General features: G+C 42.5%; 1 protein-coding gene across 3 annotated transcripts in view; it reads right to left on the bottom strand.

Moving 5' to 3' along the window:
- Positions 1 to 18752, bottom strand: part of Prdm10 (PR/SET domain 10) — a 106837-nt gene that overhangs the window by 34148 nt on the left and 53937 nt on the right. For 2 of the 3 annotated variants that reach the window (XM_038321896.1, XM_038321897.2), the window contains exons 8-12: positions 13947 to 14019; positions 11679 to 11796; positions 8029 to 8158; positions 7000 to 7242; positions 1673 to 2020 (exon numbers count right to left, since the gene is read on the bottom strand). In XM_038321896.1, coding sequence (XP_038177824.1) covers positions 1673 to 2020; positions 7000 to 7242; positions 8029 to 8158; positions 11679 to 11796; positions 13947 to 14019 — 912 coding nt within the window. The remainder of the gene's footprint in view (positions 1 to 1672; positions 2021 to 6999; positions 7243 to 8028; positions 8159 to 11678; positions 11797 to 13946; positions 14020 to 18752) is intronic. The other variant, XM_038321898.2, reaches the window with a different exon arrangement.

The following is an 18752-nucleotide window of genomic DNA, read 5'->3' as shown; positions in this document are numbered from 1 at the left end:
ACAAAATATGGCATTTAAATGTTTTAATAACTTAGGGCTTTTCATGACAATGAGACACATCTGCTCCTGGCAGCACCAATCTACTTCAAGAGAAAGATGGGCATTGAAGAGGCTCCTAATGGAGTTTGATAGCCATTTGGGCAAGACTGCTCTTGCCTGGACTATTGCATAAACTGGACAGAAAGAACCCTCAGAGAGAGGACTGCTGAACTTGCCTAAAGGTGAGATGATCTTTCGAGGTTCCTGATTCATGAAAGAGTCTGCAAGACATTCTGTAAGACACAGTAGAAAGTGACTGAACTGTCTTTGAAATTTCCTGCTTCATGGAAATGTCTCTGGATACTATGGGCCTGAAGACTGAAGACAGATGCCCCAACAGTACAAAAGAACTTTGGGTGACTGTCCAGGCAGCAAGATGTCTCTGTGATTTCTAGAGTTTTGTAAGTTGCTTACTTCTCATTTACTTAGGTAATATTATATCCTTCTGGAAGTCTTTGATGGAGTTGAAGAATAGATAGATAGTTATAGTTGTTTTCCTTTGTTATGAAAAAAGATAAAATAGATATAAATATTGTAACTGTAATTCTTACTTGATAACTGTTTTCTTATATGTAATTTTACTATGTTAAAGTGAAAGCCTTTCTTTTTTTTTAAACAGAAAAAGGGGGAATGATGGAGGACTCTCATTGGGTAATAAAGAAACTGCCTTGGCTTTTTGATAGGGCAGGATTTAGATAAGTGGAGTAGACAGAATAGAATGCTGGGAAAAAGGGAAGTTAGGCAATCGTCATGCCTCTCCTCTCTGAGACAGACGCAATGGAGCCAGCTACCAGGACAGATATGCTGAATCTTTCCCAGTAAGACACCACTCGTGGTGTTACACACATTATTAAATATGGGTGAAAGCAAGATGTGAGAATTAGACAATAAGAGGTTGAAACTAATGGGCCAGACAGTGTTTAAATGAATACAGTTTGTGTGTTGTTATTTTGGGGCATAAGCTAGCCAGGTGGCCGGGAGCCAGGTGGGAATAAAGCCCGTCTGCTCCTCACTACAGAAGTGCCTAATGGCCCCGGGGATCTTAAAGGACCCTGCATGACTCATGTGCATCTTGCTTGTACCAACTACATATGACGCAGCTGTGTGAGCCCTTGCGCACATATGTGAGCTCCATCATCTGCGTACGTATGCATGTCCCTCTGCGCACGCCTTTAAAAGTTGGACGAGCCATCTTCAGCTCTCTCTCTGCACACCGACCTCACCAGATCTGTATACACCCCCCCCCCCCAATAAACTCCTAAGCAGGTTTGCTGCGTGTTCTGTGTTTCCTTCTCACTCACGCCAGGTAATTTCAGGTTCTCATGTGGGCTCCAGGGATTGAACTCGGATCATTGCGCTTGATAGTAAGCAGCTTTACCCCCTTGGGTAAACATGAGCCCAGAGCTCATGTTTATTACTAGAAACATAACTTAAGAATTTAAACAACACTAATCCTGAAAGCCAAGGAAAAAAAATACTCTGTATAGTTTGAAAACTATTGCAGAGATACTTCAAAAATTAAAAAAAAAAAAAGATAAAAATATAGGTGCTGAATGGTCTCAGTTTTCCAAAAATTGAAGTTTCTTTTACAAAAAATTGGAAGCAGACAGGAATCTCAGGCGCAAACACTCACCTGGATAAAATCTGGGAACCGTTTCTTACAGGTTGGGCAGGTGAAGTAGCCATCATTGATGTGAATGGCCACATGATCTTTCAACAAATCAAGGCGGTCAAATGATTCTGGGCAAAAAATGCAAGAGTAAGTCTTCTGGTCAGAATGGAGCTTCATGTGGCTCTCCAGGGAGGCGCTGCTGATGAAGCCCTTGTTACAGAGATCACAGGTCAACGGGCAGTTCCCCTCCCGCCCATGGAAGCGCAAGTGTTGGTCCAGTTTGTCCTTTTCCCGGAAGGCTTTCCCACACTGCAGACATTTAAAAGGCCGGAAGGACTTCCGGATAAACAGATGCTGAAGAGCTGCATTCTGAAAGACACAAACAGGACCGTGTGGTGAGGCCCAAGAGTGGTAGCTGCAATCAGACTTCCTAGAGAAGCTGAACTCAGCTCACACAAAAGGAGGCTGCTGAGAGCAGTTCAGGCTGAAGCTATCCCCACCATTTGGGGTTTCACTTTATATCTATATGTGATATAAGTACATTTCAAAGCTTTTTTTTTTTTTTAAGACAGGGTCTCACTATATAGTTCTGGCTGTCCTAGAACTCACGGAGATCCGATGCCTCTGCATCCCAAGTGCTAGGATTAAAGGCGTGCGCCACTACACCCTGCTCAAAACCTGTTTTCAATAGAAAACTAAAAGAAAGAAAACAAACCTAGAGCAGAACAAACAAAAATTGGAAATTTGGAAGAAAAAACTCAGGTAAATCATACATGTGTGAATGAGAAGGAATCTGAAACATTTCACAGTAAAATAACAGGAAATGAAGGACAATTAGACCTTCCAGGGGATTGAAGCGGGGGGGGGGGGGGCAGAGAAAGAAATAGGTATGGAGTTTCTTTGGGCATAAAAAAAAAATTAAATCAGTGAATTTTATGCAATGTGAATTACTGATATCAATGTAAGAAAATAAGCTAAAAGGGAAATGAAGATTTATGTGAATGTATTGTTTGTGGGGCATGACATAAACATACCATAAATGTAATATATATATATTCGATCTTGCAGAATGTGGAGGACTAGTTCCCAGGTAGTTGGTCAGTTCTAGCTGGAGGGCCGCCTACCAAAGCTATGCTCCCTGCTGTGCTTCCAGTCTAAACAGGTCAATCTTGCTTTTTCCTTTTCAGAACAAATTGCCTTTCTAGGGCTGGTTAGCTGTCTTGCGAATCCATGCACTGTCAGAGGGACTCCTGGCCAGAAAAGACAGATGCTCAGTGGAATCTGTCACAGCTGCTAGACAAATAGCCGGGCTCCACTGAGAGCCAATCCCTACAGAAACCTTTCACACAGAGACGACAGAATCAATATTTATTTGTGCCACAAGGAAGATTCATGCCTATGTTCCTCAAAGCGAGGAGGGCAGAGGTCTAGATGGCTTTATGTTGGGGAGCCCTTCAGAACACACCTATAAATGGGTGCTCCTGGGCAGCTTTAAGGAAGAGTCACTGAAAGATTAATGGGGGAAGCAAAATGTTTATTTTTGATTCACGGAAATTTCTGAGCATGGTGCAGTTCACATAACAGGAAACTGTCTCTCCAGGCTTCACTAACAAGGTAGGAGAGGCATTTTAAGGTGTATCTAGTCACTTGAGAGGTGAACGGCAATTCTGTTATCTGACTAAATTGACAGAGGCTGCTTGAAGCATGGGAGTAGGGTCCCACATTTTATCCCTTTTTGTGTTTAGATACCTTAATAAATTTCTTAGTCACAGGAAGTCTTACATATTGGCTTGAGAATTAATAAAATATACTTCAAATAAAGCTCTAGAGTTATTCCTAGGTCCTTTCCTACGGCATCCACGAAGATCCTGAAGAACAGATCTTTCATGAATCAGCCACGGTTGCTTTCGTTTCCTTAAGCTGCTTGGCAGCAATCTAATCTTTTCACTTTATCCTGACACACTCTTGGCAAGGTTCTTCCTGTTTTCCTCTACTCTCAGAATGCTATGGCGAGACGCCAGGTAAACAGATGCTCTTCTCAAGCTCGCTGAAGATGTGGGAGCAGGTCTACCATATGAAAATCTCTTCCTTGATCAGACCACGGTCAGGTTACCAAAGACAGACCTGCTGCACAATAGTGGGTGTTCTCACAGGGGACTCCATTTTTCCTGGTGCCAAATCCAGAGTTCAGCTTCACTTTGCTCTGTTATGCTCCCCAGTCTCCTGTCACTTCTGATTAGCATGAGAGCCTACAGGCATCTGATTTGAATGGAGCAGCCACCTGGCTCTCCTTCCTTGGTTCCATCGCAACCCTTATCATCCGGTCGCTTCCACAGAGGGAGCCCTGCACACTGTCTGAGTGCTCGAGAGCTGGCCTGCTTCTATAAGAGCTAATGGCACTCATGTTACAGGGCAGAGAAAGTACTGGGCTACCCCCACCTTTGACCCACTTACAGGCTGGCGCTGCTCTAAGGTAGTTTCCCTGGTACACAACGGGCTACCCCCACCCTTGACCTACTTGCAGGCTGATTCTGCTCTAAGGTAGCTCGGCTACGTGACAGTGAATTCTGAGAGAAGATTCTTCATTTGTACAATGGTTCTAATGTTTGAAATGAATAGCTGAGGGAAGTCGCACTATTGATTCATTTTCATATTATTTTGATCCTGAGACTAAAGACAATGAATCAGCTTGTTTGTCCGGTTTTGATTATGTTAAAAAAAAAAAAAAGCAAAAAGAACAAATAATTCTTCAGTTTATCATGCAACCAGCTTTCAAAACCTCTGGTGGGCTAACCCTGCCCACCACACCTCACTCTCCACTCTCCTTCACCTGACACCCATACCAGAGTCGAGATACTGTTTGCACTTGTCCCATAAGGGCACCGAGCACATCTTGTGCCTGGGCCTCTGATCCTATGGTTGATTTCCTATGGAGTTATCTACCTTCCACAGGAAGATAGTTTTCCAAGGGCCTGTCTCCTCCTATCTACAAATTCTTTCCTGACTTCCCCATATTTGGCCCTTTATTCTTCTCATTTCCCAGTGCAGTCATGGACTGCACTTGTATATTTGACAGAGAAATGCAAAGAGCCCTCTGTGAACGCTGGCTCCTTGTTAGCCTACAAGTCCCTAGAGGCCCAAGCTATGTTGGTTGCCCAGATACTGCTGAACATGCAGCCCAAGTCCAGCACCACGACAAAGATCACTGAAATTGTTTCACAGCTGGAAGGGGCCATGGAGTTCACTTAGTCCTAGTCTTCATTTGCACAGGAAGACTCTGCAGCCCACAATTTACTCATTCGTCTATTTGCAAATAAATTCTCATTATTCGTTAATTTGTATTTAGAGAGGCATCCAAATTGTGTTTTCCATCTGGATTTAGCAAGTACAGGATGCAAAGAACAGCAGGTCAACAAACACTTAAATAACATTCTGTTATGTGAAACACAGGAAACAAACCTACCTGCAGCTCCAACTGAGCAGGCAGCATTAGAGGAGAGAAAAATAGTTACATTACCAATTGGATTGGAAGACTTCCCTTCAGTTGGTCATTACCAATCTGGGTAAAAAGATGGAAAAATATACAGCCCTACTTTTTAGAATGTATGAGGGGGAAAATCAAGACAGATCAACTAATATTAACCTCCAAAGGCTTCACACATGTGGCTTTTGCTTTGATGTAAAGAAACTTGTGCTGGAACCAGTACCCCGCCTCTTGAGAACCAAACTGCACAAACAGCTATTCTATGCTTGCACATCCCCAGCTTGGCTACTGTGTAAGCTTTTCTTCTTTTTCCCTTCAAAATAATTAAATGGAGCAAGCATTTTCCCTCAACTTGGTAAGGCATCAGAATTACCACAGGACAAGTGACGGTAGCTGGGCAAGAGGACGTATAATAATGGATAAGAAGACACAATTCTGTCTTTGGTCACACAATTTCTCTTCGGGACCTATATTTATGAATGCTTGAAATTATATATAGAGAGACAAAGATTAGATGTATTTCAATTACCATTCGTTCACATGATTTTTCTTTCATGCCTTTATGAAATTCTTGAAGTTATACAGAATGAGCTGAGAATTGTATATATTTCAATTCTAGGAACCTCATAGAGGATATTTAAACAGTTTTCAGAGCCCCTTGAGGCTATCATGTGACTAAGAATATGTAAATATACTATCAAATTAAATGCATTTCCAAGGTCCCTTCTAGCGTACAGGAAAAAAGCAGACCAAAAGAGGGAAGAGACCCAGTCTCTCTCATTCACAGCAAGACTGCAGCCAGGAGTGGCTACCCCTGTCTCCGAGGCACACCTTCAATGCCTTGACTAATCATCATTAGAAAGAAAGGAAGAAGAGACCAGAACAAACCGAAGCTAGTGATCATCCATCTAGAAAATCTAAAGTTTTACATGTCTCTTTTATGTACAAGACAAGCATCTACAAATCTTTTTACACACTAACTGCCACAAACACAGGTTTATATCACTGTCTGTTGTCGACATAGACATCACACCAAACCATGCTGCTTACTATACACACCCACGGCAGTTCTGAACTCAGGCTCAAATGCAACCCACAAAATAATAATAATAATAATAATAATAATAATAATAATAATAATGCAGGTCAGAAATGGAAGGCAATGAACCTCTGCAGCGTACAGTCTAAAGACGAGACACAGGCCACACAGCTGACACACTGACCAGCTCCCAAACATGCTGCTCTGTTTTAAGCCGTGCCTGGTGTGTGCCCTGAACCTGACACTTGCTGGTCTCCCTCGGAAACCACAAATAACTACATCTAGTCACCCATAATTTCCTTGAGAGATACAATTAGACAGAGATAAAGATGGCTGAAAATACTAATATTTTAGGTTGGGAAATAGAGCTCAGGGGAAGAACCCCTGTTCAGCCTGTGTAAGGCCTTTGGTTCAACCTATAGCATGAGATAAAGAGGGGGGAGGGAAAATGGAAGGAAAGAAGAAAGGAAGGAAATTAAGTAAAATAGAAATAATTATGGTAGTTAAATATAGTTAAGTACCTATCTTGAAATTTTGAATTCAGAAATATAGGGAGCTCTCCTATTTTAAGTATACTAGTCTATGAGCCCCCAAATGCAGGCCTCTGTGTGTCACAGCTATGTTGGCCAACTCTAGGACAGCCATGTCAGCACAACATGAACAGAAACACTGAGAAAAGTACTTTTACAAAATAAGGCAATATAAAGAACATTTAGAAGGCTAGACGCAAGATTTTGAAGTGAATGGTCAACAAAAGCCTTGAGAGAGCTGGCCAAGAGGAGGAGGGTAACCAGCCAGCCAAAGACTGTGTACTTGACCACTTACTCGGATGCGTTTGGCCCTGCGCATGTCATCTGCTGTCAAAGTGGTCTGGGCAGGCAGTACAGTCTCTTCTTGCTGTGGCTGCAGGTGCAAGGTGTGCGTTTCTGGTTCCTGCTCCAGAGAAGATGGGGTTTCCTGTGGCAGCTGGGGGATTGGGATGGATGCTTGTTCTGGTTGATCCAGTCCGTTCAGGGAAGCTGGTTCAGCCTCATCGAACTGCTCCTTTGTGGGGAAATGAAGCAAGTCCTGAATTTTGCAAACATGAGGAATTACCTCCCTATCTACATAAAGATCAGTAATACAGACAAAATTCAAAATCATTGCTATTTATTTACTTAAGAGATAGGATCTTGCTACATTTCTATGCTGGCCAAAACCTCCTAGGCTGAAACAGTCCTGCCTCAGCTTCCTGAGCAGCTAGAACTATAGAATATGCCGCCTAGCCCAGCTACAACTTTTTAAAAACTGATTAGCATTATGATGCCAAAAATAATACTTTCCCTTTGAGATAATTTGTTTTGACTATCTAGATAAGTGAGTGCAGAATGCAAAACGGTAAGACATCTCTCGTCCCAGAACAAGGAAACTGACACACTCTTTTTGGAATATCAGTCACTCTAACAGGTTAAGTTAAGTAAGCAAAGCCCTCCCAGAACACCTCCAGTCAATTTCAAATCTTTAGGACAGCAAAGTTAAATCTGTATTATAAGCAACACTTGAAAATACGGTTTTTGGACCAGGCAGTGGTGGCACAGGCCTTTAATCCCAGCACTCGGGAAGCAGAGGCAGGCGGATCTCTGTGGGTTTGAGGCCAGCCTGGTCTACAAAGCAAGTTCCAGGACAGCCATGGCTACACAGAGAAACCCTGTCTCAAAACAAACAAACAAACAACCCACAACAACAGACAAAAATTCTACTGTTCCAATCCTACTTTAGTTAACAGGACAGCACTCTAAGACAGCAGAAAGGCACTTCAGTGTGGGCGCAGTGAGGACCCCCAGCGAACGTCTACAGAGGAGCCCCCGGCCCTACCTGTGTCCCGTCGTCACTCTTTTCCCCGTTTTCACTGGTGATTTCCAACCGGATAAATTTTGGAGGACGCCCGGGCCGCCGACCTGGGCCAAATCTCCTCTTTCCTCGACCCCGTCCTCTACCTCTTGTTCTGGGGACAAGAGACTGGGTTATATGAGCACCACATGGCACCCCACAGCATCACTCCCTAGGTTGGTCTTAGTTCTTCTCACTGTACCCTGGTTCTTTTTTCTGATGGAAACCACTGTTTTGCTAATGTGCACTCCTGACATTTCTTATCTTTTCTCTACAAACCAGAGATGTCTTAAAAATTTGGGAGAAAATAAGGGCTAAAAAAAAGCTGACAACATTTTGCTTTTGAAAGGAGGTGAGAGATGCAAACAGGACAGGGCATGCTTGCCCTACAGCTGGCTCCCAGAATTCAGTCCATTCTTCTTTTTCTCCTTTGCCTCGGCTCCTATTCCTTCCCAGAAATGTGGCTAAATTCAAATAACAGTCCTGTTTTCCACAGCTTTCTAGATAGTCAAAACAAATTCCTAATTCAGCTGTTCTTGAACAAGCCAACAACAAATTTAAAAAGTCCCCTAGCAGGGCAGTGATGGTGCACACCTTTAATCCTAGAATTCAGGAGGCAGAGGCAGAGGCAGGTGGATCTCTGTGAGTTTGAGGCCAGCCTGGTCTACAGGGCCAGTTCTAGGACAGCCAGGGCTACACAAAGAAACCCTGTCTCGAAAAACAAACAAAAAAAGTCCCTGTAACTGAGCCCCAGTAGGCAAAGGGTCCCTATCAGATGAGCCTCCTGGGCTGGGGATAGAGTTTAGTTGTAGAGTGCTTGTCTAGAAAGCACACCCAGGACTGTGTATACCAGATATGGGAATACACACTTGTAATTCCAACACTCAAGAAGTGGAAGCAGGAGGATCGGAAATTCAAGATCACCCCCATCACATAGTAAGTTCAAAGCCAGCCTGGACCGTATCAAACTGTATCTCAAAACAGTGAGAGGGAGAAGGGGAGGGGGAGAGAGAGAGAGAGAGAGAGAGAGAGAGAGAGAGAGAGAGAGAGAGAGAGAGAGAGAGAGAGAGAGAGAGAGAGAGAGAGAGAGAGACTGGATTGTAGCCAGCAGCAGAGCACTTGTTCAACATGTGTGAGGCCCTGGTTGAGGCAAAAGGTGGGGCAAGTGGAATCAGAAGAGCATTATAAACTTATTTTGGAAGATATGTGTGGTGGCTCACCCCAACTGTCAACCTGACTAGACTGAAAAGCACGTAGGACACAAAGCACACCTTTGTTGTGTGTGTGTTTCCAGAGAGGGTTTACTAAGTAGGAGAGAGCTGCTCTCAATGCGGAGAGCACCATTCTCCACACTGGGATCTCAATGCTCTAAAAAGGAGACAGTCAGTAGGTTGGGCGTCCTCTCGCTGCTGTTTGGCACTGTGAGGTGAACAGCTCTGCTCTATTGTGCCCTTTCCACCACAGAAGACTGAACCTACAAACAAAAACAATCCTCTCCCCTTGAATTATTTTTCTCATTTATTTTGTCATAGCAATGAAGAGCTAACACAGTGTGGGGGGATTCATATACTATTAGTAAGAGCATGTTTCATTCTTCCATGTAGCCATTAAACAAATATATATTTTCCAGGATTTTTTTTCTTATTTGCTTTCTTCTAAGATGGAGTCTTACTACATTGCCTAGGCTGGTCCAAAACCCCTGAGCTGAAGGATCTGCCTCTGTCTCCACTGACTTGTCGCTACAGACACCCAATACCTCACCTGGACTCCAGGAACTTTTAAAAGATTCTTTATTATGGAAAATTCTAGATATAGGTAAATGGAGAGAAAAGAAGAATGAGCCAATATATTCATACTCAATTTTAAGACTTATGAGCAATCTTATGCTCTCTATATCCCCACTACTTCCCTACATATATACACATTTAATTTCAGGCATCCTTTTATCTGTAAATACCTCTGGAAGCATCTCCAAATCCTAACATTCTACATATGTATACATGCATATAAAAACATGATGCCATTATTACATGTAAAAATTAGATAGTTGCTCATTGTTAGTAGAATGTATCCAAAATTGGAACTTTCCTGGTCGTGACAAATTTATTTTAACAGGTAGTTAGTAAACATTTGTCTATGTGTCATACACTATGCAAAGCACCAGGGACATCACAATACACGGGACAGCTGTTGCCCTCGAGATCTAGCAGAGACTGTAGGGCCTGCAAACCCAAAGTCAGAGTGTGGTATAAAATGTTACAGTGCAGCCATGGACACACTTTTAGGGATACTCAAACCTGAGTGACTTGACTCTCATTGTGTTGTCCCTCCCTCCTGTGGTCACAGCCTCGCCGTTGTCACTCTTAGCATAAAGTCCCATTATCCCCAGCCCATGCACTGTCCACCTGAAATGATCCTCTCGCCGTCCAGAGCACCATCTTCAGCACCCACTTCCAGCCCTGCCCCCTCTTCCGCACAGCACACACTCCCAGAGCTACCTATCCCCACCCTATTGCACTTATGTCCCCTGTGATGATGTGTGTAAGGAAACCACAGCCTGTGTCATTCAGCTCCCGGCCCTCTCTCTACTGGTACTGTCGCAGCTGGAAAACAGCACACACACTTGCTGCGGTCTCTTTCCTATTTTGTGACCGTAAACCCAGGATGGGTACTCAGTGTTGCAGGCAATTACATAGTTCCTCCCAAGACATCTATTTGCCCATTTTTCTAAATCTGGTTCTAAGTCAGCGCCTCTTTCCAAACCCTGTAAAAGTGGACCTGTCCCTTTACTACCACCCTTCTCTACATAAGTCTCACTTGACCTGCTCGATAAACTCTAGCGAGACTCCCCGTATTAGCTAGACTGAGGTCCTCAACGTTCCCTGAAGGCCATCCATCATACTTTTCAATAAGTTTAAATTTTGTACCATCTGATCTGGCTCTTGCCTACTTTATCCTACATGACTCTCCCCGTCTCTTTTTTTATATAGTGTAATTAAGCATATAATTTATTCTTGTGGAGAAATCATAGTAGTGAGAAAAGTGTGAAAATCAGGGATGCATATTACTTCAAATGTATCTATTGCCTTAAGAATTCCCAATTCAGGGGGCGTTGGGAGGTGGGGGACTGGAGCACTGGCTTACTGACTGCTCTTAAGAACATTGACTGTTCTTCCAGAGCACCTAGGACCCACAAGACTGCCAATAAAGGTCTGTAAACCAGTTCCAGGGATCTGACGCCCTCTTCTGGTCTCTGCCAGAGCACACATATGGTGCAAAGGGAAGCCACAAAATAAAATAAATAAAATAAAAATAATAAACAGTTAAAAACATTCCTAATTCAGAATCTAGTTAAAAGAGATTTAACTAGGGTAAAAGAATCTCCTAATGCAGGTATGGGTTATTATGGAAAAAATAAATAGAAAATAAAGAAGGTATTTCCCAAGGTATTCAGCAGCCTACTTGGTTATCTGTACATACATGCATTGTGTACACACACACACACACACACACACACACACGTACCCCCTCACACGCATGCATGCGCACACACACATACACATATTTTTACACATCCACCAATGATTGAGAACCATAAAGAACCAAGTCTGCGAGTCTTGGCCTCATATACCTACCTGGTAAACACGTCTAGTTTCTCATCATGAGAATTGAGATGCTGCTGCAGCTGCTCTGAGCTGATGAACCGGCGATTACACTCATAGCAGGGCCAATTCTTCTCTTGCTCTCGAAGGACTACAGCCATGAGAGAGAAATCATAATTTATGGCTGTGATCAACAGACACCAGGAAGATAGAGCTCCTGCTATCTCCACCATCTTATTTCACTGTAGACAGCAACTACTATCTGAATTAACTTCTTGTTACCAAAGAAGAACTTCTGCTGAAGTTCGGCAGAGAAGTGGTATTTAGGGTCTTAGTCTCTACAACTTTCATGTAAAACATCAAAGGATTCACACTATCACACCACCCTTGACACATAAAATAAATCTATAAAGGAGAGCTGTGCTTAGATAGCTTCCTGGCTCAGATCTAAGTCTCATAATTAAGGGAATGCCTTATCATAACAAACATCAATGTCCAATACAATCTAGCAAATGTCCAACCCTACCTTCCAAGCCTGAATTATGTGCACACCCTGTGACACAGTAGCAATCCCTTTCCTAGCTGTACAGCCAACCAGAGTGTGCACAGACAACCCTAAAACACACACGCACACACATACATACACACACACGAATAAATACAGCTGCACTCAACACAGTCACAAACTGCCAACAGTTGTATGCTGGAAAAAAAATCTGATTGCCCTTATGCCTGGTCCTTTGGAGGTAACCTCTAAGTCATAGGAATTTCCTGAATGATAGGGTATTCTTTGTTTTCATTGGTACTACCTGACTTTCCCCTGAGATGGCTCAAGGTGGGAGCTGATCTGGCTAGAAAAACAGGACCCTGTGATTAGAATTTCAGTGCTTTGAGCTTGCTGGTGCCAGTCTTAGACAAGTCAGGGAAGGGAAGCTAGAGACTGAGTTCAGACACATGGCCAGCGGTTCCATGAGTCATGCCTATATCATAAAACCTCAATAAAAGCTCTGGACAACATTGAGCCTTTATGGTTGGGCCCAACACATCACTACCCCAGGAGGGCTTATGTCTTGGGGACACAAATACTTCATTTTGAGACTCTGTATGTCTCTTTATTTGGCTGATCCTGGTGTATATCCTTTATTATAAAACTCTAATCAAGCCGGGCGGTGGTGGCGCACGCCTTTAATCCCAGCACTCGGGAGGCAGAGGCAGACGGATCTCTGTGAGTTCGAGGCCAACCTGGTCTACAAGAGCTGGTTCCAGGACATGCTCCAAAGCCACAGAGAAACTCTGTCTCGAAAAACCAAAAAAAAAAAAAAAAAAAACACCTCTAATCATTGACTTTAGTACTTTCCTGGGTCCCATGATTCATTCTAATAAATAATGAAGCTTACAAGGGTATGGGGAGTCCCTTAAATTTGTGGCTAGAAGTATGAGTGGCATTGGGAACCACAGAACCTTGGAGCTGGTATCTGAAGTGAGTCTTATGGAAGACTATGCCTTTAACCCTTTCACCTATGAAATGTGACCTAATTCTGAGTACTTACCATCATAAAACTAAATCTATAACAAGGTAGACAAACTGTTACACAGTCGAAAGTAGAGAGACTAACAGCATTGATAATACAAAATTAACATTCTAGATAACAACGTGGATGTATTTTTAAACTATGTTCACCTAGAGGTTAGGGGTTTGGCTCAGTTGTAGAATGCTTGCTGAGCAAGCCCAAGGCCTTAGGTTCAGTTCCCAGCTCCAGAAACAAAGAAAAGAGTATGTTCAGGCAAGATATGTCCAAACACAAAAAATGTACATGTAGCGCAACATCATTTATGAACAATTCATTAATAAGCATTTAGTGTGGGATATTGGAAATCAGGACAGGACGCTTAGGGATTTTTTACACAGGTGTGTTCACTGTGAAAATTAACCAAGTGGGATACACTTCATTATTTGTGTACCTTTCTATAGGTATATTATACTTCACATTATCACATTTACAATAAAAACAAGGTCAGTTCTTACCTTGCTATGTGTTCAGATATGACTAATTTCAGATGGGAATCTTCCTCTGACTCTAAGGTTCTCAATGGATAGCAGGAGGGTTTCATTATATTAAATACTATTTTCTAGAACCCAGGGAAGAAATGCAAAGCTGTCATTGTAATTTGATCCTAAGATTAAATGGAGATGTGTAGCTCTGAGAAACCTACTCTTGGGAGATACACTGAAATGGGAAAATGAGATGCTACATAACAGTATTATATTCATGTAAAAAGGCACACGCAACGGCCAGGCACCTTTCCTTTCTTCTTCAGATATGTCATGGATTTTCTGGTTCACGAACTCAGCATAGGATGCAGCATACCACACCTGTAAGAACCAAGGACACCATCAAGACCCAACAGATGTCACCAGCTGTGCTTTGCATGCTTAAATGACGTGTCCTGCCTGCATATGTGGGCATTTCACTAACACACCCGTTAACAACAGCAGCCACATTGGGCCCCACGATACCTAGCGGGCAGATGGACCCATCAGGACATCTAGGATCCGGAGGTACTGCCTGTTTTCTTCTTCCTTCTTAAAAAATGTTTTTGTTATTTAAAAATTTCACAAGGCTTAGTATCTTTACCTAAATAAAACATCCTTTTAAAGTTCTACATGTAAATATGGGCTTTTATACAACTGTAATCTTAGACACTGTCACTCAGCTTAACGCTGGAACGGCAAGTGGGATTATATCAAAAGCTCCTGTGTTCTCCTGGGGCTGGTCTTCCTTTCTGTCCCCTTAGTTTCTGTTTCTGTTCATTCTCCCTGGCTGTCCCCTTCCTCCAGCCCTGTCCCTCTACATATTGCTGTCCCTCAAAGCTTAGCCTAAACCCTGAGTCTTCTTAGTTTCTCCTGGTGTCATACCCATTTTCAATTAACTCCATGTTAATAACTCCTAAATCTCCTTTTTTTAAATTAATTAATTCATTTTTTACTCTCCCCCTCTCAGAGTCCCATGTCTCCCCCTAGGCTGTCCTCAAACTCAATAAGTAGTTGAGAATGGCCTTGAATCTCTGATCCTCCTGTTCCTAGATCCTGAGTGCTGGGATTATAGGCTTATGTACCATATGCTGTTTACGTGGACTTGAAGATTGAACCCAGGAATTTGTGCATGCTTTGCAAACAGTCTACTGCTGAACCCCATCCCAACCCTTTTATATTTTTATTTTTAGACAGGATTTCACTGTGTTGCTCAGACTGGCCTCCAATTTGTAATCCTGCTGCCTCAGCCTGCTGAGGATCTATGATTCCAAGTTTGTACTACCATGCTTAGCTTTATCTCTAATATTTAGGCAAGAATGGCTTTTGCTGTTTTGTTTATGTAGTGCTGGGAATGCAATCCCTTGTATGCACTAGCAAAGTGCTGCCAGCCTTCACCATCTCCAATTTTAAATGTTGTACCTCCCAACAGGTACTTAGAGTTAAAACCTAAGGTATCTTTTGTTTCTCCATTTGCTTTAGTATCTTTATCAAGGCCTGTCCTCAGATGTGACACAGTATCTATGCAGTGTTTCAGCTACTAGATTCATTCCAATACCAGCTCTCACCTAGATTACCACCTGACCTTCTAATACCCTCCCTTCTTCCTTGCAATTCCCATTTCTGCCATAGTTGAATTTCTTCTTCTTCTTCCTCCTCTTTTTCTTTCTTCTATTTTATATATATGACTATTTTGTCTGTATTTTTGTCTGTGTGCTTTGTCTGAAAAGACTATCAAAGACCCTGGAACTGGAGTTACAGATAGTTATGAACCATCATGTGGTTGCTGGAAATTGAGCCTGGGCCCTCTGTAAGAACAATTGCTCTTAACCCCTGAGTCATCTTTCCAGTCCCATGATGCTCTTCTTAAAAACACAATTGGATTTTGTTGTATCGGTTTCCATTTGGCTTCTTGTTTTATGATAAACCTGAAACGCATAATAATGATCTCCAAAGAACACTGAAATCTCCCTGCTGTATTGCTACACACCAGCCCTTGTCACTACCTACTGGCAGACCAAGAGGTCCTACCCAAACAAACCCAGTGCTTGAAAGGCTGGAGCTGTCCTGACTCCAGGAATGCAGTGTTGGTCCCTCCCGTCCTGCCATCCTCAGCCTTCATCTTCTAGCCAGTCTTCCAATCCAGCAAACCCAAATTGGTCCTTGCCCTGTTACTCTCTCTCTGCACCATAACACTTACTCTATTTAATACTGTTTGTTCTACACCTTTCTGTTTACCTTTCTCTCTAGATACAAGTGTGATAAACACAGAGAAAGCCTGCTTTTTTAAATGTAGGAAAAACACAATATGTATTAACAGCTAAATGAGTTAATTGTGAATAATTGTATGTGCATTAAATATATGAGGGTATTTATATAAGGAGAACTTCTATAGAACAGTATTTTGTACAATGTGTGTTCCACAATTAACTATGCCCCTCTGGTTCTAGTTTTATGAAGTTTGTCACTTCCTCTCAGGCAGTGGTGGTGCATACCTTCAATCCCAGCACTTGGGAGGCAGAGGCAGACGGATCTCTGAGTTTGAGGCCAGCCTGGTCTACAGAGTGAGTGCCAGGACTAATGCAGAGAAACCCTGTCTGTGTGTGTGTGTGTGTGTGTGTGTGTGTGTGTGTGTGTGTGTGTGTGTGTATTGGCGGGGAGGAGCCAAAAACAAAACAAAACAAAAAAGATCACCTGGGCATTTTGCTGTTGTTAGAAGAGGAATCAGAAAGTCTCTCACACCCTGGCACCCAACAGCCTTAATGCAACTAGTGCTAGTGGCCTGCTTCCCACTTCTGCACAGGCCTAGCCTGATCCCTTAGGCTGTCCTCACCTCCTCCTGGGCTCAGTGACTTGTGCACAATTGTACAAGCAAAGCCCCCCAAAACCTGTCATTTCCCTCAAGAACAGAGTCAGGAATAAAAACTTAAAAGCAACACAAGGTTGGTGAACATTTGCTGGCTCTCACTAAGGCACCAAGCAGAATCGTCAGGAAGTTCCTGATGGTTTGATCAGAGACCTCATTAATTTCTACACACAATTCAATTCAGGAGAAAGTCAAACAAATGGGAAAATGCAGTGTCCAGCCTTTGCAAGAGTGTGATACTTACTTTGAAAGTATTTCAGGATGTCCAACACTGTGGGCTAGCCTGTAATCCCAGCACTGAGAGGCTGTGACAAGATAGCTAGGCAATCTGAAGACGGGAGGGCTACACAGTGAGTTCCGGGCCATCGGACATATATAGTTAGACCCTGTCTTAAAAGAACAGTACTTGGGGCTAAATTGCCTAATTACTCATGCACTGGTGGGGCACAATTTTTAATTGAATTCTAATCAAATATAAAGTAGCTTCTTTGATAATGATGAAATAATCATTTTATTGATTTTATGAAGGGACTATAAGAGAAAAATTGACAACAATTTTCTTAATGGAGCATCTTAAAAGCTGTTATGTCTTAGAAGCGGGAAATAAAGTATTATTGTGTTCTAATATATCTAGTTTTATCTTTTTTTGTAACTGTTTCCTCAGATCAACTGAAGGATTTGTCTCACTTGGACAAGAATATTTTTGTACTTACTCACAAATACTCATACTCTACAAAGGAATGTAACTCTATAACCAAAGTCTGTTTTATTTATTTTAGTGTGTGTGTGTGTATGAGTGTGTGTGTGTACACCTGTGTTCAAAGTGCAGGGAGGAATATGTGTGCAACAGAGGACCTGGTTCTATATTGTCACTTTGTGGATCTAGGAATTGAACTCAGGTCACCAGGCCTGTGTCTAAGTGCCTCTCTCTACTAGTCCCTGGTGTCTGGTTTTTGTTTGTTTGTTTGGTTGGTTGGTTGGTTGGTTGGTTGGTTTTGGTTTTTTGAGACAGGGTTTCTCTGTGTAGCTCTGGCTGTCCTGGAACTCACTCTGTAGACCAGGCTGGCCTGGAACTCAGAGATCCACCTGCCTCTGCCTCCCATTGATGGGATTAAAAGCGTGTGCAACCACTGTCCGGCTTGATGTCTGTGTTTTAAAACCTTCATCTTTATTTACCCATTTATTTCTGCTAATTTAAAGTAACAAAGATAGTAACTCATATTTTATCTTCTGTGATGCTGAGGATCCTAACTTAGAATGTTATACCCAGTAGGCAAGCATTCTCCACCAAGCTATAGTTTGAGCCCTTTAAGCACTTTTCAAATTATTGAGAAATTATTTTACCAGGTCTTCACTATTTGTTTCTTCCAAATAAGGTCTCTTCCTGCATGCATCTAGTATCCGTATATAGTATCCGTATGCATCTAGTGAGGCTGAATGTGAAAAACACTCTTCCAATTTTACAAATAAACATATAAACTGCATTACAAAAATCTCCATTCAATTGCTTCCTTGATCGGGATCCTTCTTTCTTTTCTTTTCTTTCTTTTTTCTTTGAGGCAGGGTCTCCCCCATGTAGCCCTAGCTGGACTATAACTAGCTATGCAGACCAGCATGCCACTGAACTCTACCTCCTAGTGCTGAGATTAAAAGCATCCACCACCACACCCAGCCTTGTTTTATTTTGTTGTAGTACTAGGTATCAGATCCAGAGTATTGCTTATGCTAGGCAAGTTCTCTACCACTGAGCCAGATCCACCGGCCTTGGTTATTTATTATACCTAACTATTCTAATTTGGTTCTGTCCATCATTACCCCTGTAGTTCTTTTTGCTGTTTCCAAAGAGAAAACAGAACTCGGGATGCAGCTCAGTGGTTCTATACCCAGCACCTAGAGAAGAGGGGATGGAGGGAGAGTGAGCAAAATGGTATTTCCAAACTAGAAGCATCCTTTTCAGGCCTTTTTCTTTATTACAAATGTGTTAGAAGTTACACTTAGTAGTATGCACCTGTAATCCCACAAGTTGGGAGATGGAAGGAGGAGACTAGAATTCAAGGTTATTTCTCAGCTACAGAGCGAGTTAGAGGCCAGCCAGAGCTACCTAAAGTCCTGTCTCTTAAAGGTGTGATTTCTAGTAGACTGGCCACAATCCAGTGGAAACAGAAATCAGTGGGTTATGAACTGTCTTTAAAGGGAGATGCAGGCCAAG

Source organism: Arvicola amphibius, chromosome 3, assembly GCF_903992535.2.
Source record: "Arvicola amphibius chromosome 3, mArvAmp1.2, whole genome shotgun sequence".
NCBI classification, from domain to species: Eukaryota; Metazoa; Chordata; class Mammalia; order Rodentia; family Cricetidae; genus Arvicola; species Arvicola amphibius.
Note: the sequence above shows the minus strand (reverse complement) of the source record. Positions and strands in the feature narration are given on the sequence as shown.